Here is an 18,806-nt window from a genome sequence, read left to right as displayed (position 1 = left end):
ATTCAATTCCGATCCCGATTCGCGCCGGAACGGGCGCGAACCTAATCCGCGGTACCGCAATAACGTGGATTTTCGTTCGCAGCCCGCAGGGCTGCGTACGAAAATCTGCGTTATTGCGATACCGTATTACCGGCAGTAGTGCGCATTTTCCACGGTAACGCGCGTTACCGCGGATCGGTTCGGAATATGCCCCATAGAGCTGAAAGGTCAGTTAGAAAAACTGTTAATAAAGCCAGGGAAACAGTGAGGGATACACCTACAATGAAGCACCTCCTTCCCCTTAGTCAGCTTCACAAAATGGTGCTTGTATACAGAAAAACTAGTGGGAGCAGCAATAACAGTTCCCTACCAGTAAACTGGCCTCTACTACTTGCATGTCCAGTCACTGTCTATGCCCTCAGCATTGTCACTGGAACAGGTGAGGGCTTAGATCGCCAGCAGCACAGTTTGCGCTGCTCAAGGGGAGACTGGTGCTGCAGCTGCGGCTCCTGGAGTGGCACTAATTCACGCTGCCCTGGACACGGTTATAGTGTCAGGCAACTCTTACCAGGAGCCCACAATACCTCGGGGAGGGGGGGGTGTATTGTGTCAGCGGTCTCCAGTCGCAGCATTCACAGTATGAATGCCGCAATGATGAGGCAAGAAATAAACCTGTTTTAAATAAAAGTTAAGATTAGACAAAAATGTGCCTTACTCATTAGGCACTATTAAAACAAACAAACAAAACGCACCCCTCTATGCCCAAGGTGAGCAGTGTCTCCCAACTGTATGTGCAAGAGAAACAGTACGAATGCACCAATTTATCCTCCATAGTTGACATGACACAGACCCCTAAAAAGGACACAGTGATTAAAATGGTTATGAAAAAATGCTTTCTATAGCCCTGTCTGGTTACTGTGTCCGTTGTACTGCATTGCCACCGATTAATATAGGCAAATTTATAGAGAAAAGGTTTTTGGAGAGGATAGCCAAGTCACTACATTTTCAAGAATAGCAGCTAACCAAATATTTCCCTTTCATTCTCTTTAAGTCCAAGGTGCTCAACTCAATTACCAACAGGTCATGTTTTCAGGATTTTTTTATTTTTTTTTAATCATGCACAAATGAATTAATATATTTTGCTGGGTCAGAAATTATCCCACCTGTTTCTACAGACAAATACTGAAAGCATGGCCTGTTGGAGTAGAGCACCACTGTTTTAAGGGAAGAAAAAAAAAAGTTTTAATATTTATACCTGTTATATATATATTTATAGGGTATAATAGTTTAGAACCTCAAGATCAGAAATATGAACCTGCTCCTCCAAGAGACTGAAAAGCTGTTTTTAGATCTCTTACTTGTGATGGGCCTCCAGTTTCTCCAGAGGTTCAGCTTTGCAATGGATGCCTTCCAGAAAAATTGAATCTGCTTTCTTGTAATTGCCCCCCGCTTCATACTCTTCTGCCCATGTGATGTAGAGTTGGGCATGTAGGATACCAATCCCTTGGATCTGCAAGTAGCTGTATAAATCTACGGGCTCAGTGCAGAAATTTGCCTAGCAAATAAATAATGTTTTATTAGCAATTTCATTAATTGCTGCTGCAGCATTCTCTTTAATAAAAATATTTCTATAAATAACAACCAAATACTTCAAGGTGGACTATGCTCAATTTGGTCACTAACCAATTAATATTTAATTGTACCTGCTGCCGTGTACCTCATATGCATAAAAATAGCAATACAGAGAAATAAGGCTATATTCAGAATATACAATTTCTGTAAAATTTAGAGGTTTTTTGAACCTATTTTGACAAGAAAATACAGATTTGCAGGCCTGGAAAGGGGCTGTGCTTAAACAAAAGCAGGTACAGTTTCAGGGTTTGTCATGATCAGGGATGGGGTTTATTTTGTTCCTATTTTGGGAGGTATGGAAACCACACACAAACTTAAAAATTGTTTTTGGCCAGAAGACCATAACTTGTCCTTAATACCTTAATCAAATAACACTTCACAAGGAAACCTTTGAAACTCAGTATGTATCTTGTTACAGCTGCAGAAAATGAATTAGTTTTTCCTGTATAAAATATGGCAGTCATGTATTCCATACTCACAAATTTGAGGCACATGTTGAGATAACGCAAATCTCCATAATATTGCTGTTCTTGGTGAAATATCTTGACAGCCCTCTCCAGCAGTGGAGACAGATTGCTCTCTTTACCACCCTGAGGGAATGCTTGTTCTGCCCATTTTATATACCTGATGCATTAAAAAAAATAAAAATAAAAAAAAAATAAAATCTATTTTACACCCCATAAAACCTATATTTTGCTTAAATATATGCATTTCCATTCTTCCTTCACTCCAGCACTGTGTGCACTATACTTCCATGTTTAACAGATCTGGTCATTCAGCTGAACTACAAAACAGGATCTATGGTAACTTATTATTGTGGTTAGTAAATTTACACAAACTGATACTGATTATGGTTATCGGCCCACTAGGTATGCCTGAAAAACTAATCAATACAAAGCATTTTTTTTTTTTTTTTTAAACATGATTAGGGGTCACTTTTGGGACCACCAATCCTTAGACTACCTGCTCTGAAGCTGTATGTTCTGTTTTGGAAAGACAAGCCGTTTTTGTCTAGTTCATCTTCAGTGTTACCAGATGTCTAGATAGCAAGTGTCTAAGAATACTTGCCAATTTTTGATGGCTTCTTTTAGAGAGACTCCTCAGAGAGCTCCATGGGGTCAAGTGAAGCATGACGACGCAATGACGTCTCCCAATGTCAACGAAACGTGTCATCTAGGCACTACTCTCTTAGGAGCCTGGGAGAACTCCCAAGAATTCAATAGTCTCCCAGTAGACAAGTACAACCACTTTCACATAGAACATTTCAAAAGAAAAAGTATTTATAAACAGTGCTATACAACATAGGAAATAACACTCTTATATACTCTGTTTGGAAAGAAATACACCAACCATATTCTAGAAACAGTATGTCATAGTTTTTCAAGGCATTCCAATAGGATCTTATTTATTAACAATGAGCAAAAATATTCTTCATATAGCACCTATTAAAAAGTGTTTTATAGAGAATATTTTATCACTCACACCAGTCCAGGTGAAACTTACAATCTATATTTCCAAACACACCTGCTTCAGAGATTGGACAGAGAAATGATCTGCTCCATGTCGAAAGATTCACATACTTAATATGTCAGATGGGATTTAGCCACAAAAACCCTGTATCCCGTGGACGGCAAATAGAGAAATATTTGTTTGTTTTTTATGGTTTTCGAATACTAAACATCACTCTTGGAAGGGACTCATAAGATCATCTTTTAAACAAAGGGTATTTCAGAAATGAATCCATGCTTGAAAGACAATCTCTTATCTCCCAAGTGTCCAAGCAGCCAATAACTAAAGAAGTAAACAGTTTAAGAATCTTCAAAAGTAAAAAGGCAAAATGGGAAATGTGGAACGTATATCCCATGCTAAGTTTAAGGAAGTCCAAAAACTTTCAGGTGTTTTGGGAGGCTTGCCCCAAACCATCTCATCCCTACAAACCACTTGACTACTTTGTCTTCAGTCACACTGAGGGTTTTTCTAGCCTCTCCTTTTTTTTCCCTACTTTTCCTTATTATAGACAAACTTCCTACTGCTCAGATAACATCAAGAAGTAAAGTGACATATTACTTTAAAAACAATCAAAATACTATTAGTAACAAGTAGTTTAATTTATCTCTCAACTGGGATTAAAAAGTCCAGTAGTCTCTGCAAGACAGTAGATTTGTAAACCTAAACGCCTTACCTGTCCCAAACATCCAAGGGATCGTCTCCACTGTAGAAGCGAAGTTCTAACTCAAAAGCCCTGAAAATTATAATAAAAAAAACACATTGATGAATTATAGGTAATATTTCCATTATTTAGAATGGCTAAACATGGTACAGGTATGAAATTAGCACAGTCCAGGCCCACAGCCTTCAGTGCTGTGGGCAATTAAAAAAATATATATAATAATTATGACCCTTTGTGACAGGATGGACCACCTATGCTACCCTGTTCTGTTGCTGCTGGGAACCGGCTGGGCTTACTTTGCCACCGTTCCCTTTCGGCATCACAAATTCACCCTCTCACTGCAGTAGGAGGGGTTTACAAATGCTGTCACCGCTGAACTCCTTTACCGGCAGCCAAAACAGAGTTTCTTCTAGGTAACTGACGCTGCGAGTGTACCCAGTTACTGGTGTACTTGGGCTGGCACTCCTGACCTCTTCCTATGGATCAGGGTTGCTGTGGATGGATCCTCCCTGGCCTATCAGACTGGCCAGAGCTGCTGGGTAGCAGGCAGAGCGTTGGCACTGGATGCTGGGTCCAAACCTCAGAAACAAATTAGATTTTGGGTCTAATCTGTAGGTTACAGGGATAGAGAAGTTTCCAAGCAGGTCCTTGAGGACGAAACACGTCGGAGCTAATCACTCCCACCACCTGTACATCCATTATTACGTGCTTGTTACCAAGTGTTTCTATGTAAGTGCAACCTTTTCTACTTCATTAAATTGTATAGAAGTACTTCACTGTGTAGTTTTGTTTCCTTACCCAGAGTACAAAGCTCCGCGCATGCGCGGTCCTGAGTTGTACGCAAACACCAGGCACAGAGGAAGTCACGGATACTGCAGCACTCACCCACCACAGAATCCAGCACACATCGCTGACCGCACGCAGCGTCTACATCTAACCTGCTACCGCTCCAGGAACCGCTTACCATCCGCACCACAACCTGCCTCGAATAGCCACAGGCACACAGCAGGAAACCACAAGACTAGGCATCAGCAGTCTGCATCACAGAATCAGCTACCGAGCACACTCGCCTCTCAAAAGGTAATTGCACCACCTATCCACACACCAACACAGGATAACAGAAACACCTGCCGTTACACAGCCACCCCCGGCAAATAGCAGCTGTTACAACCAACAGTGACAACCCGTCGCAGCTACCAGGGACTTTTTTGCCATCACTCTCCAATTACTGTATACCTGCATCATTCATCTACTATTCATCCTTATTGATGTTATATTTGTTTATTAATTAATATTCTTTTGTTTTTGCTATTGTTACATTTTCATTCATTTCCACAACTTCCGGTTATCACGCAGTATCCACTGTGGACATACACAAGAATTGTGTACTACAGTTATCACATATTTCACTATCACCTATTTACCCTTTTGTACTAGAGCGCACTGTAGACCATTCCTTGTACAATTAACTTAAGGGATTGGTTTCCCCCGTCCACATCGCAGCCCGTACAATCCCATTACTGTCTTGTGCATCCGCCACCCCTCTCTCTTCAGGTCTTTGAAGCAACTGATGTTTATTTGCTCACCCTGGTTGAAGGTACCGGGCAGCAGGTTAGATGTATTAAATTGTTCGTCATGTTACAAGTCAGTGCTTTTTATACATATTTGGACACAGCCTCAAAAGGATAAGCCAGCCCCCTTGAGGTCTGAGCTATTTTTAGAATCGGGATGCAATTTGTTTACCAAAACCTGGATTTACATGCAATATTTAGTTATATGATATCCTAAAACTTGCTGTGATTTCCTGCATCTTGTGCTGTGTACAATGTTCAGACAGGTTCTAACACTCTGGACAAAAGGCCACACAGCACCAACCCCCAGCCGGGCCTTCTGCCAGAGCAGGCATTTGACACTTCATCTGAAAAGTCTTAGCATTTCCGGCTATCAGACTCCCACGCACATATGCCCAATTGGGGATTTCCTCTAGCAACGTTAAAAAAAAAAAAATTATAAAAAAAAAAAAAAGTTATTTTCTCCCCTGGTCTCAGAAATAAAGATATTTCCTTTCCCAAAATACACACAATATCAAAAATAAGTACATTTGCAATTCTATAACTAAGCGCCCTGCACTATTTTCCCTTAAATAAATTTATACCACAAGTTACTTATAAGTGATCCAGTCACACCCTTCCTTAGAGTAGGAGGAATTAAGGCTAGCAGGAGGAGGATGAGCTTTCTCTCCAAATGCCCTGTCTTCTGTTGGCTTGAGATTAAAGAACTACTCATTTGTGTACGATAATAGGATTTTTGTACTCACGGTAAAATCCCTTTCGCTTAGTCCATTGGGGGACACTGCAACACATTGTAGTATAGTAGGGGGTCCTGGAGTCGAGGCACTTGAACACTAAAACTGAGTATAGCTTCACCCTTACTATACCCCTCCCATAGGAAGGAGTATTCAGTTTATGATTAACAAAGCCCAAAGGAGGACCGAAAAAGGTCAACCACAACGAACAGGCAACCCAGCATACAACACAGAGCAAGGGTAGGCACGCAATGGACTAAGAGAAAAGGTATTTTATGGCGAGCACAAAAAGAGGATTTTTACTCACCGTAAAATCAATTTCTCTTACTACACTGGGGGACACTGCGTTACCTTGGGTATAGTAGGTGGGACTGGAGTTAGGCACTTATAAACTTGTTTGTTCCCCTGACTCCTCCCCCACTATGCCCCTCCTCTGTAGCTGACTTCAGTTTTGTATAACCAAGCCAGGAAGAGAGAAGAAGCAATTTAGAAAGCAACACCAAAGATAGCACTACTTTCAGAGCAAGGGAGGGCACGCAGTGTCCCCCAGTGTAGTAAGAGAAATTGATTTTACGGTGAGTAAAAATCCTCTTTTCTCTGTCCTACCACTGGGGGACACTGCATTACCTTGGGGAGCTACCAAAGCTGTGTCCAAGGGCGGGAATGCTCTGGAACGGCTGTGCGCAATGTTTTGTGTTCAAAACCCTGCATTTGTGAATGCAAAGGCATGCAACAAATAAACAATATGCAGCAGAAACAGACGCTGCCACTCTGTACAACTGCGCCATTGAATGACGCTTTTGTGGCATACAAAAAGCTGCAACCCTCCTGAAAAGTGCACTGTAAAAGTCACTGGAACCTGCAGAGGGGTACAGACAGAATGTTGGTCATGATGCAGTGGCAAGAGACCACTTGGATCCTGTCCCCCTACGCTCTTTAGCGTTAGAGAGGTTAAATGGGCATTAAATTCCTAAACAGGAATTGTGCGAACAAGAGCACAAACTATCTCCCGTCGGAGAAACATTACACAAACAGAAGAGGCACAAGAATGATGAACTACAATCTCTGTCAGTGGAATGCAAGCACTAATGGTCATAACCAATTATGTCTCAAACCTGTCGAATACCTGGCTTATCTGTATCAACTGATCTACTGTGTACCGACCTGGCTTGTCAATTAACCCTTCTCCTGCTGAATCCCTGGCTTATCTGCACCAACTGATCTACTGTATACCGACCCGGCTTGTCAGTTAACCCTTCTCCTGCTGAATCCCTGGTTTATCTGCATCAACTGATCTACTGTGTACCGACCCGGCTTTTCAGTTAACCCTTCTCCTGCTGAATCCCTGGCTTATCTACATCAACTGACCTACTGTGTACCGACCCGGCTTGTCAATTAACCCTTCTCCTGCTGAGTCCCTGGCTTACCTGTATCAACTGATCTACTGTGTACCGACCCGGCTTGTCAGTTAACCCTTCTTCTGCTGAATCCCTGGCTTATCTGCACCAACTGATCTACTGTGTACCGACCCGGCTTGTCAATTAACCCTTCTCCTGCTGAATCCCTGGCTTATCTGCATCAACTGATCTACTGTGTACCGACCCGGCTTGTCAATTAACCCTTCTCCTGCTGAATCCCTGGCTTATCTGCACCAACTGATCTACTGTGTACCGACCCGGCTTGTCAATTAACCCTTCTCCTGCTGAATCCCTGGCTTATCTGCAGCAACTGCATATAAAACATTATTTTATATGCCATTATTTTGTTTTTCCTGATTGTACATTTACAAGTTTCTACTTTTTACCTGTTATTATTCTACTATTTATATGCCTTTATCTTGTTTTTCCTGATTTTATATTTACCAGCAACTAGTTTTACCTGTTATTATTCTTGCCTATTTCCATTGTCCTTATTACCTCTCCTTCTATTATTCTTTGCCTTCCACGCCCTAATTGGTTATTGTCCTCCATCTTGCTATTGTCTCCCTGCTTATTCTTACCTGTTATCCGCTGTCCTTATTATCTTACTGTTCTGCTATCATTCTTACCTGTCTTCATTGTCCTTATTATCTCACTGTACTGTTGTTCCATGCCCTCCACGCCCTAATTCGTTATTATCTTCCACCTTTTCATTGTCTTCCTGCCTTTGTTCTTACCTGTTTTTCACTGTCCCCACTATCTCACTGTTCTGTTACTCTCTCTCCCTACTATGCCTCCCCGCTCTCACTCCATACCCATACTCTCCACCCGCCCTACCTCTCCCGTTCCTCCCCGCCATCCCCCGCGCGCTGCTCATCTTGCTAACCTCATCCCCATTTCCCCCCTCTCCTCTCCCCCTTTCTTCTGTGCCCTCTGGAATGCCAGATCCGTCCGCAACAAGCTGACTGCTATCCACGACCTCTTTCTATCCAACTCCTTTAACCTTCTTGCCGTTACTGAAACCTGGCTCTCCGATTCTGATACTACTTCCCCCGCTGCCCTCTCCTATGGTGGCCTCTCCTTCACCCACTCCGCCAGGCCTGGTGCCCGCCCTGGCGGTGGAGTTGGCCTCCTCCTCTCCTCCACCTGTACTTTTCGTGTCATTCCCCCTGAACCCTCCCTCTCCTCCTCTTTTGAAGCTCACTCCATCCGCCTCTTCTACCCCATCCATCTCCGCGTCACTGTTATCTACCGCCCCCCTGGCCCCACCTCCCTCTTCCTTGACAACTTTGCTAGCTGGCTTCCTCACTACCTCTCCTCCAATCTCCCCTCGATCATTCTCGGTGACTTTAATATCCCCATCGACAACCCCACCTACCCTGCTTCCAGCAAACTGCTCACCCTCTCTTCCTCCCTTGGTCTCACCCAATGGACCTCCTCCTCTACCCACTGCCTTGGTCACTCCCTTGATCTTGTCTTCTCCTACCTATGTAATCTCTCCGACTTCTCCATCTCTCCCTTTCCTCTATCCGACCACCATCTCCTCTCCTTCTCTCTCTCCTCTTCTCCTGCTCCCCTCCCCCTGCCCAAACCTACTCTGTCCATACGCAACCTCGATGCTCTTGACCCTGCCTCTCTGTCCTCCTCTCTCGATACCCTCCTTTCTCCCCTTTCCTCCCAGGCCTGCCCCAACCAGGCGGTCTCCCTCTACAATCACACCCTCACCTCCGCTCTGGACGCGGTTGCCCCTGCCCACTCCGTCCACCCCCGCTGCTCCAAACCCCAACCCTGGCACTCCAAATTTACCCGCTTCCTCCAAAAATGCTCCCGTTCTGCCGAACGTCACTGGAGAAAATCCCGCTCCCTGGCTGACTTCCTCCACTTTAAATTCATCCTTTCATCCTACAGCTCTGCCCTCTCACTCGCTAAACAATCTTTCTTTAAATCCCACATCTCTTCCCAGTCCTCTAACCCCCGCCGCCTCTTTGCCACCTTTAGCACTCTCCTGGCCCCCTCCCCTCCCCCCACCCCCTCCTCCCTGACTGCCTCTGATTTCGCCTCCTTCTTCTCCTCTAAAATCGAGGCCATCCGACTTGAAATCTCCTCCTCCACTCTCTCTTCCACCCCTCCCACTCTTCTGTCCTCCCCCCCCAACCACCTTCCCCTCCACTCCTTCCGTCCCACCACCGGCGAGGAAGTCCACTCTCTCATTTTATCATCCCCCCCCACTACCTGCCCCCTGGATCCCATCCCCTCCCACCTTCTTCGCTCCCTTTCCCCCACCACCTGCTCCCACCTCGCTCACCTCTTTAATCTCTCCCTCTCCACTGGCATCTTCCCCTCCTCCTTCAAACATGCTCTCGTATCCCCCATTCTTAAGAAACCTAATCTCGACTCCACTTCTCTCTCGAACTATCGCCCCATATCTCTTCTCCCATTTGCCTCCAAAATTCTTGAGAGGCTCGTCTGCAGCCGTCTCACCTCCTACCTTTCTGAATACTCCCTCCTTGATCCTCTCCAGTCTGGTTTCCGCCCCCTCCACTCCACTGAAACTGCCCTGGCTAAAGTCACCAATGACCTCCTCTCTGCAAAAGCCAGGGGCCACTTCTCCCTTCTCATCCTCCTTGACCTCTCTGCAGCCTTTGACACCGTTGACCACCCCCTCCTCCTTCACACCCTCCAGTCTTTCGGCCTCTCCGGCCCAGTCCTGTCCTGGTTCACCTCTTACCTTACTCACCGTTCCTTCTCTGTCACCACCTCTGGGTCTCTCTCCCCCCCATCCACCCTTCCAGTCGGGGTCCCTCAGGGCTCTGTTCTGGGACCCTTACTCCTCTCTATACACCTCCTCCCTGGGTGAACTCATCAGCTCCTTCGGCTTCAGCTACCACCTTTACGCTGACGACACTCAACTATACCTCTCCTCTCCTGATCTCTCTCCCTCCCTCCTCTCTAGGGTGTCCGCCTGCCTCTCTGCCATCTCCTCCTGGATGTCCTCTCGATTCCTCAAACTTAACCTTGCCAAAACTGAGCTCAAAGTTTTTCCTCCCTCTCATACCCCATCCCCTTCTGACCTCTCCATCACTGTCGACAACACCTCTATCTCCCCTGTCCCCCAACTTCGCTGCCTTGGTGTCATCCTCGACTCCTCTCTCTCTCCTTTGGCCCCCACATCCTCTCTCTTGCTAAATCCTGCCGCTTCCAGCTGCGCAACATCGCTCGCATCCGGCCCTTCCTCTCCCAAGATGCCACCAAATGCCTTATCCACTCTCTGATCATCTCCCGCCTGGACTACTGCAACCTCCTCCTCACTGGCCTCCCCCACTCTCATCTCGATCCCCTTCGATCCGTCCTTAACGCTGCAGCTAGGCTTATTTTCCTCTCTCGCCGCTCCTCTTTTGTCTCCCCCCTCTACCTAGCCCTTCACTGGCTCCCATTCCCCTTCAGAATCCTCTTTAAGCTCCTCACACTCACCTACAAGGCCCTCGCCAACTCCACTGCGCCCTACATCTCCACCCTCCTCTCTATTCATGCTCCATCCCGCCCTCTCCGTTCTGCCTCTGACCGTCGCCTCTCTTCCCCCCTTATAACCTCCTCCCACGCGCGTATCCAAGACTTCGCCCGCGCTGCCCCCCTCCACTGGAACAAGCTCCCTCCCTCCATCAGAACTTCCCCTAATCTATCCAGCTTCAAACGGGCCCTAAAAACCCACCTTTTTCTTAAAGCCTTTCTGTCTCCCACTTAACTTCCTACCTTATCTTCTGCCTCTATCCCCCTACTCTCCCTCTCTCCCCTGCGTCTGTCTGTCTGTCCACCCCTCCCCTTAGATTGTACGCTCCTCTGAGCAGGGCCATCTCTCCTCCTGTTTCCACCACTTCTAACTCTGCTCTCCAGCTACTTAGCCCTCCTCCTCAAAGGTCCTCCACCCCACATCCACTTTCGCTCCCTCCTCCCCCCTGGGGGTCTCCCTGTCTTCCACGCCCCCCTTCTTGGGCCCCGTCATTTTCGGATCCTCCCTCCCCCTTCCCCGCCCTCTCTAGCTGTGCATTGAGCGTACTGAGTTGCTGTGTTTACTGTACTGTGCTGTCTCCCATTGTATTGTGATTTTGTTTGTCTCTGTACGGCGCTGCGGATGCCTTGTAGCGCCTTATAAATAAATATTAATTAATAATAAAAACCGCCACTAAGTTTCTGATAAAGAAAATGAGGAAGAGCCATACACACTCTCGCCCCAGATCCCCTACGAGATGGGACATCCAAGAGAACAGCCTGCATTGAGCTAACAACTCAATCCACTCAATGATATACAAAGGATCACCATATACACTGATGCAACAGCTTAAGCCACTCAGAGATATCTAAGGGAGCACTGATACAGTGCTTAAACCATTCAGAGATAAACAAGGAAGCACTCATTTCATGAGCAAACAGCTTAACTAACTCAGCGATATCTGAGGGAGCACTCATATAGAGAGATAACAATGTAAGCAGACATATATACCAGACAGAGCCACGGAAGCTGCACGCTGAAAGAAGAAGGACGTAGACCCCATAGAAGCCAGCTGGTAAAGAAAACTCTTTAAAAGATTCCTGAGTGGGACGTGTGAAATTCTAGAAATTTACACCATCGAATATAATTTCTAGCCCAAAGAAAACAGCTGAGAAAGAATCTCTACCGCTGAATTGAAGGTAGCAACTATAACCTTGTAAGGATTCTCTAGCCGAAAAGGTTAGCCATCCGACGCCACAGCGTCAAACCAGATGAAAACAAAAAGAGCCGAACTACGAGATGAGGCCGCTCTGAAAACGGGAAAAGAGGGACGACAACACAAGTCCCCTAAAACGTACGGCGGACCACCAGACTAGCTGGAATGCGCCCCCTCCTAGAAAATCTTGAACTCCCACGAGTAAATAGGAGCTGTGAATCACCTCCTAAGTTATAGGGAGACCCGACTTGGCTATGGACAAATCCACCTGAGGGTCATTAGATTGAGAGCCGATAGAGAAAACAGGTTAACCTGTGAAAATAAACCCAATGACCTAACCAGGAGAGTACAAAGGTATTACCCTGAGGTGACCCACTCTACCTGTTAAAGGATTGATTGCTAAGGCATTCGGCCCTCAATAACAATAATAATAATAAGTTGGTCTAGCTTGGCCCATAGGATGGCACAAGGAACACCCCTCCGACCATACACAGGTCGACCCCTATCCTGCATTAGGATACGGGAATTGCATGAGTGCTACAAATATGCAACAGCACTGCATTCTGAGACCGAATCTCTACAGGTTTTCTGACCCTCTGTAAAAGAAGAACAACTGACTCACTAATAAAAACAATGTGACTAAGCACCACCCGAAAGGTAAATTAGTGAATTAAGGCAAAGGGGTGCTATGCACGTCCAAAGCCCTAAAATCAGCCTTCCTTGATAAGAATCTCCCTGTTGAGACATGGGAGATGTTACGGACAAGGAGAGCCAAAGATACAAGTAGAAACTTCGTATTCTATTTTGCAAAACAGAAACTCCTGATACTGAAAGGAAATTCTGCAATTTGGAACTGTGTAGAAAAGAGATGAGCGTGTTCTTCGGTAGTAAGCTACTGAAAACCCCGAACTAGAAGATAAGGCATAAGCCAACGCTTATAACGTGGTAGAATAAACGAAGAGCTGGGTAGGCTCAAAGTGATCACCTGTGAACCCAATATTGCAACCCTGCTTCTTGCTGAGAGGCTGCAAATATAATGTTCTGGCTGAAAACGTCTAGCTGAAAGCTAAGCGTTGGATGTAATAAATAACTTCCACCTTCGGGGAATGTCCACAAATCAAAGGATGTTTACCCGATTTCCACAGCACATAAACTATAACCACCCCTGTAAGGCTAAATCTGACTCGGAATGTGGCACCCTGACCTCAAATCAACAGAGAGGATCAACGGATGGAACACGTAAACATCATGGCCTGGTGTCGCTGACATAAAACAAAGAAAGCACATCTACCGCCAGAAGCCTTTGGATACTCATTTGTAATAGTACAAATTGAGAGTTCCGATATTGGAACAAAGTGCTGTAAGCATGTGGCTAACTATAGGTATCATAGCTGAATAGCTGTATGCCTACCAGCTATGATGCTGTTGGCTGAATACAAACCACCCCATTAACCCTTAATGAGAATAAAGGCTAGAGCACTTCTGTCCAAGAGCCGCTAGATAAAACCCGTTACCAGCCCCTGCTCTGCGTAGGAGGACTTCTTTGTCTGCTCCCGCTGGGGACAGCAGAACAAGAGAACAGAGGAGACACCGGATTGTCACCAACAGGGACCTCTCTTGTATTGACTCTGGAGAGTTATGGGAGGTGAAAAACATAGCCAGTCTAATACTGTCTACCTGGTCTTTGACAAAAGACAGACACCGAGTCTAAGATATGAGGAGAAACATTTTTCCCAACTAGGGTGTCACCAAGGCTTAGGTTGAAAATTGAAAACCAAGGATAGACTAAGTCTTGCAAATGCGAAAACTGGGTACAGTTTAAGCTGGGATTATACACCTCGTAAGTGTAATCAGCAAGAACATTCCTCTTGATAGTAAAACAAGATGGAAATAGACATCCTCTGGTGAGGAATGAACAACATTCTTATTCTGACTGTGGCAACAGTGAAAGATAAAATCCTCTCCATCTGTGGAAGTTGGTGAACAACAGCATCTCTGTGAAGATGGTTTTATACCTGAACAGCGTAATGCCGCTTCTGTGTTAGCGGACAGATATAAGCTGTGTGGGTGCTTAACCAGCACAGTATAAACATGTGTAGAAGCATGAAAAAGGGTATACTCATGTACCATTTCAAACTTAAAAATCACCTTAATGTGTTCGGCCACCAGAAGCGACAGTGATTTAGACCAGACCTGTTTCTGCAAAACAGCTGACACCGAAATGGGAGCACCCTGTTTGTAGACCCTAGCCCCGCAGTCTGTGCCGAGGCATTCGGGCTAAGCTGTGGAAAAGATAATTTAAAAATTACATTTCGCACATATATAATGTCACTCCTATTTCCCAGTTGATCCATTAGAAAACATCAGGAAATGGTAGGCAAAGTAACAGGTTATAACATTGTCTAACAATTAAATTGAAGACGCATATATATATATATATATATATATATACACACACAACAGCAAGAAAAAAGACACAGAATAAATCTGTTCTATCTTTTAAACAGGTAATATATATGTGTGCTATTAGGGTTTACGCACACATATACACAATGCAATACAGACCAACCCGCCTACCACGGGATAACACTGTATATTATTTTTGTGCCACATAAATAATGCAGAGAATATAAAACAGCTTGCTTATTACCCCTAAGATAATTCCTCAGACATAACGCATATTTGGAAAACTGTATAAAAGTTAACCACAATACTAGGGAATACAGGCTATACGTAGCAAAAGGGATTGTGTATATACACGGAACTCCCTTTACCAGACTTATGGAAAAAGTCCATCCACAGTCACCATATGGAATATTATACAGATATGTATTCCCATATTAATGTACATCTGCCCAAAAAGCAAAATATGTCACAGGAGGATAGGAAACTACCATATTGTCTAATAGGTAATCCTATAATATATACATCAGTCATAGGGTCCTGAAATAAAGGTCCTGACTGTGTGACAAACAGGCTGACAATCGTTTAAAAACAGAATTAAAAACGATACTACATTACCCAGTGATGAGAGGCAGAAGTCTGGAACAGCATGCACTTGATGTGTGTGCGCTCCGGATCCAAGATGGCCGCCGTTCGCGCCATTAGGGAGAGAGAGAGAGGTAGGTGTACTCCCCTCTCCTAACATGTCCGCCTCTGCTCACCGCCGCTCAGTATATATATATATATATATATATATATATATATATATATATATATATATATATATATATATATATATATATATATATATATATATATATATATATATACACACAAACGAGAAAAAGAAGCGCCAAAACATAGTGTGATATTGCCAAGTTGGAGCAGTGATCAGATTGATTATCAAATTATCCTCGTACCAGATAAATAATAAAATTTCGCTTATCTGAGACAGTATCCCTCTGCGATCTCCATTCATCCTTTTGATAAAGTCTAACAGACGAAACGCGTCAAGGATCTTTTCTGAGGTGCACTCGTTTTTCGGATTCACCAGCTGAGGACGCATTGTCACTTGCCTGAAAAGGGCTGAGGAATCATATCCCCTGTCGGTATATTGATGTCAAGGAGCCAGGATTACCGGTGTTTGGCGAGATCATAACTGGACTGTGGATGATTCTAGTGCACAGATAAGCTTGAATTGATTTTATATAATGTACGGGCAATGAATTTGCTGTTTATGGATACAATTTTATGAATTAAATGATGTTTCACTTTTGTTAAAACGCACTACTCTATTGTTTGCTATTTTCTATCTGAGTTTTAGTCTGGAATACCCTAATCTGCATAAAAAGGATCTGGAGTTCGCAGAGGGATACTGTCTCAGATAAGCGAAATTTTATTATTTATCTGGTACGAGGATAATTTGATAATCAATCTGATCACTACTCCAACTTGGCAATATCACACTATGTTTTGGCGCTTCTTTTTTCTGCAAGCTGATGTATCAAAGGGAAGCAGCCTAATGTATGTGATTTTAAATATTTTGAGCACAGGTTTTTAAACACGTGATCATTGGTGTTTGCACTGAGCGCCGTTGTCTTTTCCACATTTTTTTTAAAAATATATATATATATATATATATATATATATATATATATATATATATATATATATATATATATATATATATATATATATATATTATATGGCTGCAGCTGCTGGAAGTGAGAACCGCCGCTCTGCCATGCCCAGGGTGCGTGCGGTCTCACTGACTTCATCGCCTCTACAGAGCGCGATGCTTGTCCTTCTCCCCCGCTGCTGCTCGTTGTCTAGGGGCGGAGAAGGGGGGGGGGGGAGGCTGCCGGCAAGTCTGCGGGCGGGGAGGAGAGGCAGAGACACCCTCACTCCCGCCCGCCTGTTTAAACGTGGGCGCGGCCGTCTATAAGGCCGTTAACAAACATATGCGCCCCATATAAAGCTGCCTTTAAAGGCATACTTTAAAATAAACAATGGCCCATTTGCTCATTTTTTTCTAGGGGTAGACTGCCGGCAGAGGTGCAAGGGAAGCGTGCTGCTTACCTGCGCTGGAACTCAGGAGTGAAGAAATCCCGGGGACTTTCACTCCTCTGGGTCTTTTCAGTCCAACGCTGCACCTGAAAAAGGAATAAAAATAAAAACAGGAAAACCTACTGCTAAACTAAGTACAGGCAGGAGCCTATACAGAAGTGACCTTTCTCCAGAAGGCACTTACAACAACAGAGGAGGGGCATAGTGGGGGAGGAGTCAGGGGAACAAACAAGTTTATAAGTGCCTAACTCCAGTCCCACCTACTATACCCAAGGTAACGCAGTGTCCCCCAGTGGTAGGACAGAGAAATCCTATTTTCTCTGCTCTTATTGGGGGACACTGCAACACACCGGGGACATTCCAAAGCTGCCCTTTAAGGGGGACTGCTCTGAAAAGGCTGCACGCAAAACCTTGCAGGTCAATCTGATAGTGGAAGTTATCCAACTAGCAAAAGACAGCCTAGAGGCCGGCCATCATTTATGCGCATCATACAGCACAAACAAATCAGAAGTTTTGCGTATTCCTTCAATACAGTCCACATAGTATCAAACAGCCCGGACCACATCCAACAGTAGCAACGACGGATCTGAAACCCACAAACATGGGTTTCAGATACCCCTGGGTTCAAGTCGGGGAGAACCAATCACACCCCGGGCGCACATATCTACCTGGACGGGGCACTACGTCCGGATTCTACCGAACCCGCCCATCCTCTGGGCTATACGGAAAGCAACCACAGGGCAAGTCACAGGGGGCGGTACCTGAACCGAGACCAATAGCCAATTCACCCGAGCCAGTGTCAAATTGTCTTCATCCAAAATAAAAAATATGATATTTGTAAATTGTAGCACAACCTACTTTTGGTTGGTACTAAAATTATTTGTCTGGTCTGTTGGACGACCAGAGTTTTCAGAGATTGAAAATGAGCGCAAGCTTTTTCTTTTGTAAATAAACAATGATATAATTTTATTCTTAAAATAATTCCTTCAGCAAAAGAAACTTTATTACTTTAACACCGGATACAGGAAGAGTGGTACGGCACGCCTTGTGAGTTACAAGTGTATCCACCTTATGGTACCTGTCCCCATTGGGCAATCTCATCCAGCGGAAGGGAAAAGAGGCTAGAAAACCTATGTGGTACAATCAATTTTCTGTCTGGTTGTTTCGATGCTGAATGTCACGATTACCGGTTATAATCATAAGCTTGTAGAACAGGTGAAAGAGGTCTTCGCCTTTAGCAGTCGCTTTTCCCAGGTCCTTGTGACTGTCAATCACAAATGTAAGTAAACCATTGGTCGCTATGAGTTTATAAACCTCTAACCCGTAACAGACAAGTATTTCCCATGACTAAGCCGATAGGGCGAAACGTACGTCGGGTAGCGTGACGTGTTGACGTCACAGACCCGGAACTAGGGAGCCGGTCGGCAGGATTTTCCTGCGGTCGTGCCGTGAACTAAGCTCATTATACTCAATAGGTTCATTCTAATATGCTATAAATCCGTCTAGAGAATAGGGACTATAGGCTATGTGCCGGTTAAACTCTGGCGAATTGTATAGGTAGTTCCGCACAGTATGTGTGTTAATCAGACCCTCCGAAGTCATTGCTTATTACTAACGAAGATCATATACTACTTACCATGTGACAGGGAACTTTTTAGATCAATAGCTATTCCGTTCCAAATTTACATTCTAATTTTGTTTTGACCCTCTTTTTGGCAGAACAATAAAGTATCTGCTTAATAAATTGATAACACATATAAGGGCAATTATATCCTAACTGGAATTTTACACTCTGTTCCACTGACAATAAACCTATCTTTCTTCCTTACTCATTTAAGGATGTAGCAATAAAATATGAATGAACGTTATATATGCACATGTACTGATATCTAGACCTGTAGGAATTGATAATCATCCCCAATTGATACAATAGTATCCACATATACTGTAAGAAATATTTCAATAAGATAAAATGTATGAGCCAATTTGGTCTCACGGTGTAGGATTCTGATAATCAATTAATCAGAAGAGGGTAGCGAGACGTGTTTACGTCACAGACCCGGGACTAGGGATTTGGTCATTCCTTTTGG

At 44.4% G+C, this 18,806-nt stretch overlaps 1 protein-coding gene across 1 annotated transcript in view; it reads right to left on the bottom strand.

Annotated features, from left to right (window-relative positions):
• Nucleotides 1-18,806, bottom strand: part of BUB1B (BUB1 mitotic checkpoint serine/threonine kinase B) — a 130,924-nt gene that overhangs the window by 98,169 nt on the left and 13,949 nt on the right. Inside the window, exons 3-5 of the mRNA XM_075191908.1 lie at nucleotides 3,794-3,853; nucleotides 2,091-2,235; nucleotides 1,338-1,534 (exon numbers count right to left, since the gene is read on the bottom strand). Coding sequence (XP_075048009.1) covers nucleotides 1,338-1,534; nucleotides 2,091-2,235; nucleotides 3,794-3,853 — 402 coding nt within the window. The remainder of the gene's footprint in view (nucleotides 1-1,337; nucleotides 1,535-2,090; nucleotides 2,236-3,793; nucleotides 3,854-18,806) is intronic.

This window comes from Mixophyes fleayi, chromosome 12 (genome assembly GCF_038048845.1).
Source record: "Mixophyes fleayi isolate aMixFle1 chromosome 12, aMixFle1.hap1, whole genome shotgun sequence".
NCBI classification, from domain to species: domain Eukaryota; kingdom Metazoa; phylum Chordata; class Amphibia; order Anura; family Limnodynastidae; genus Mixophyes; species Mixophyes fleayi.
Note: the sequence above shows the minus strand (reverse complement) of the source record. Positions and strands in the feature narration are given on the sequence as shown.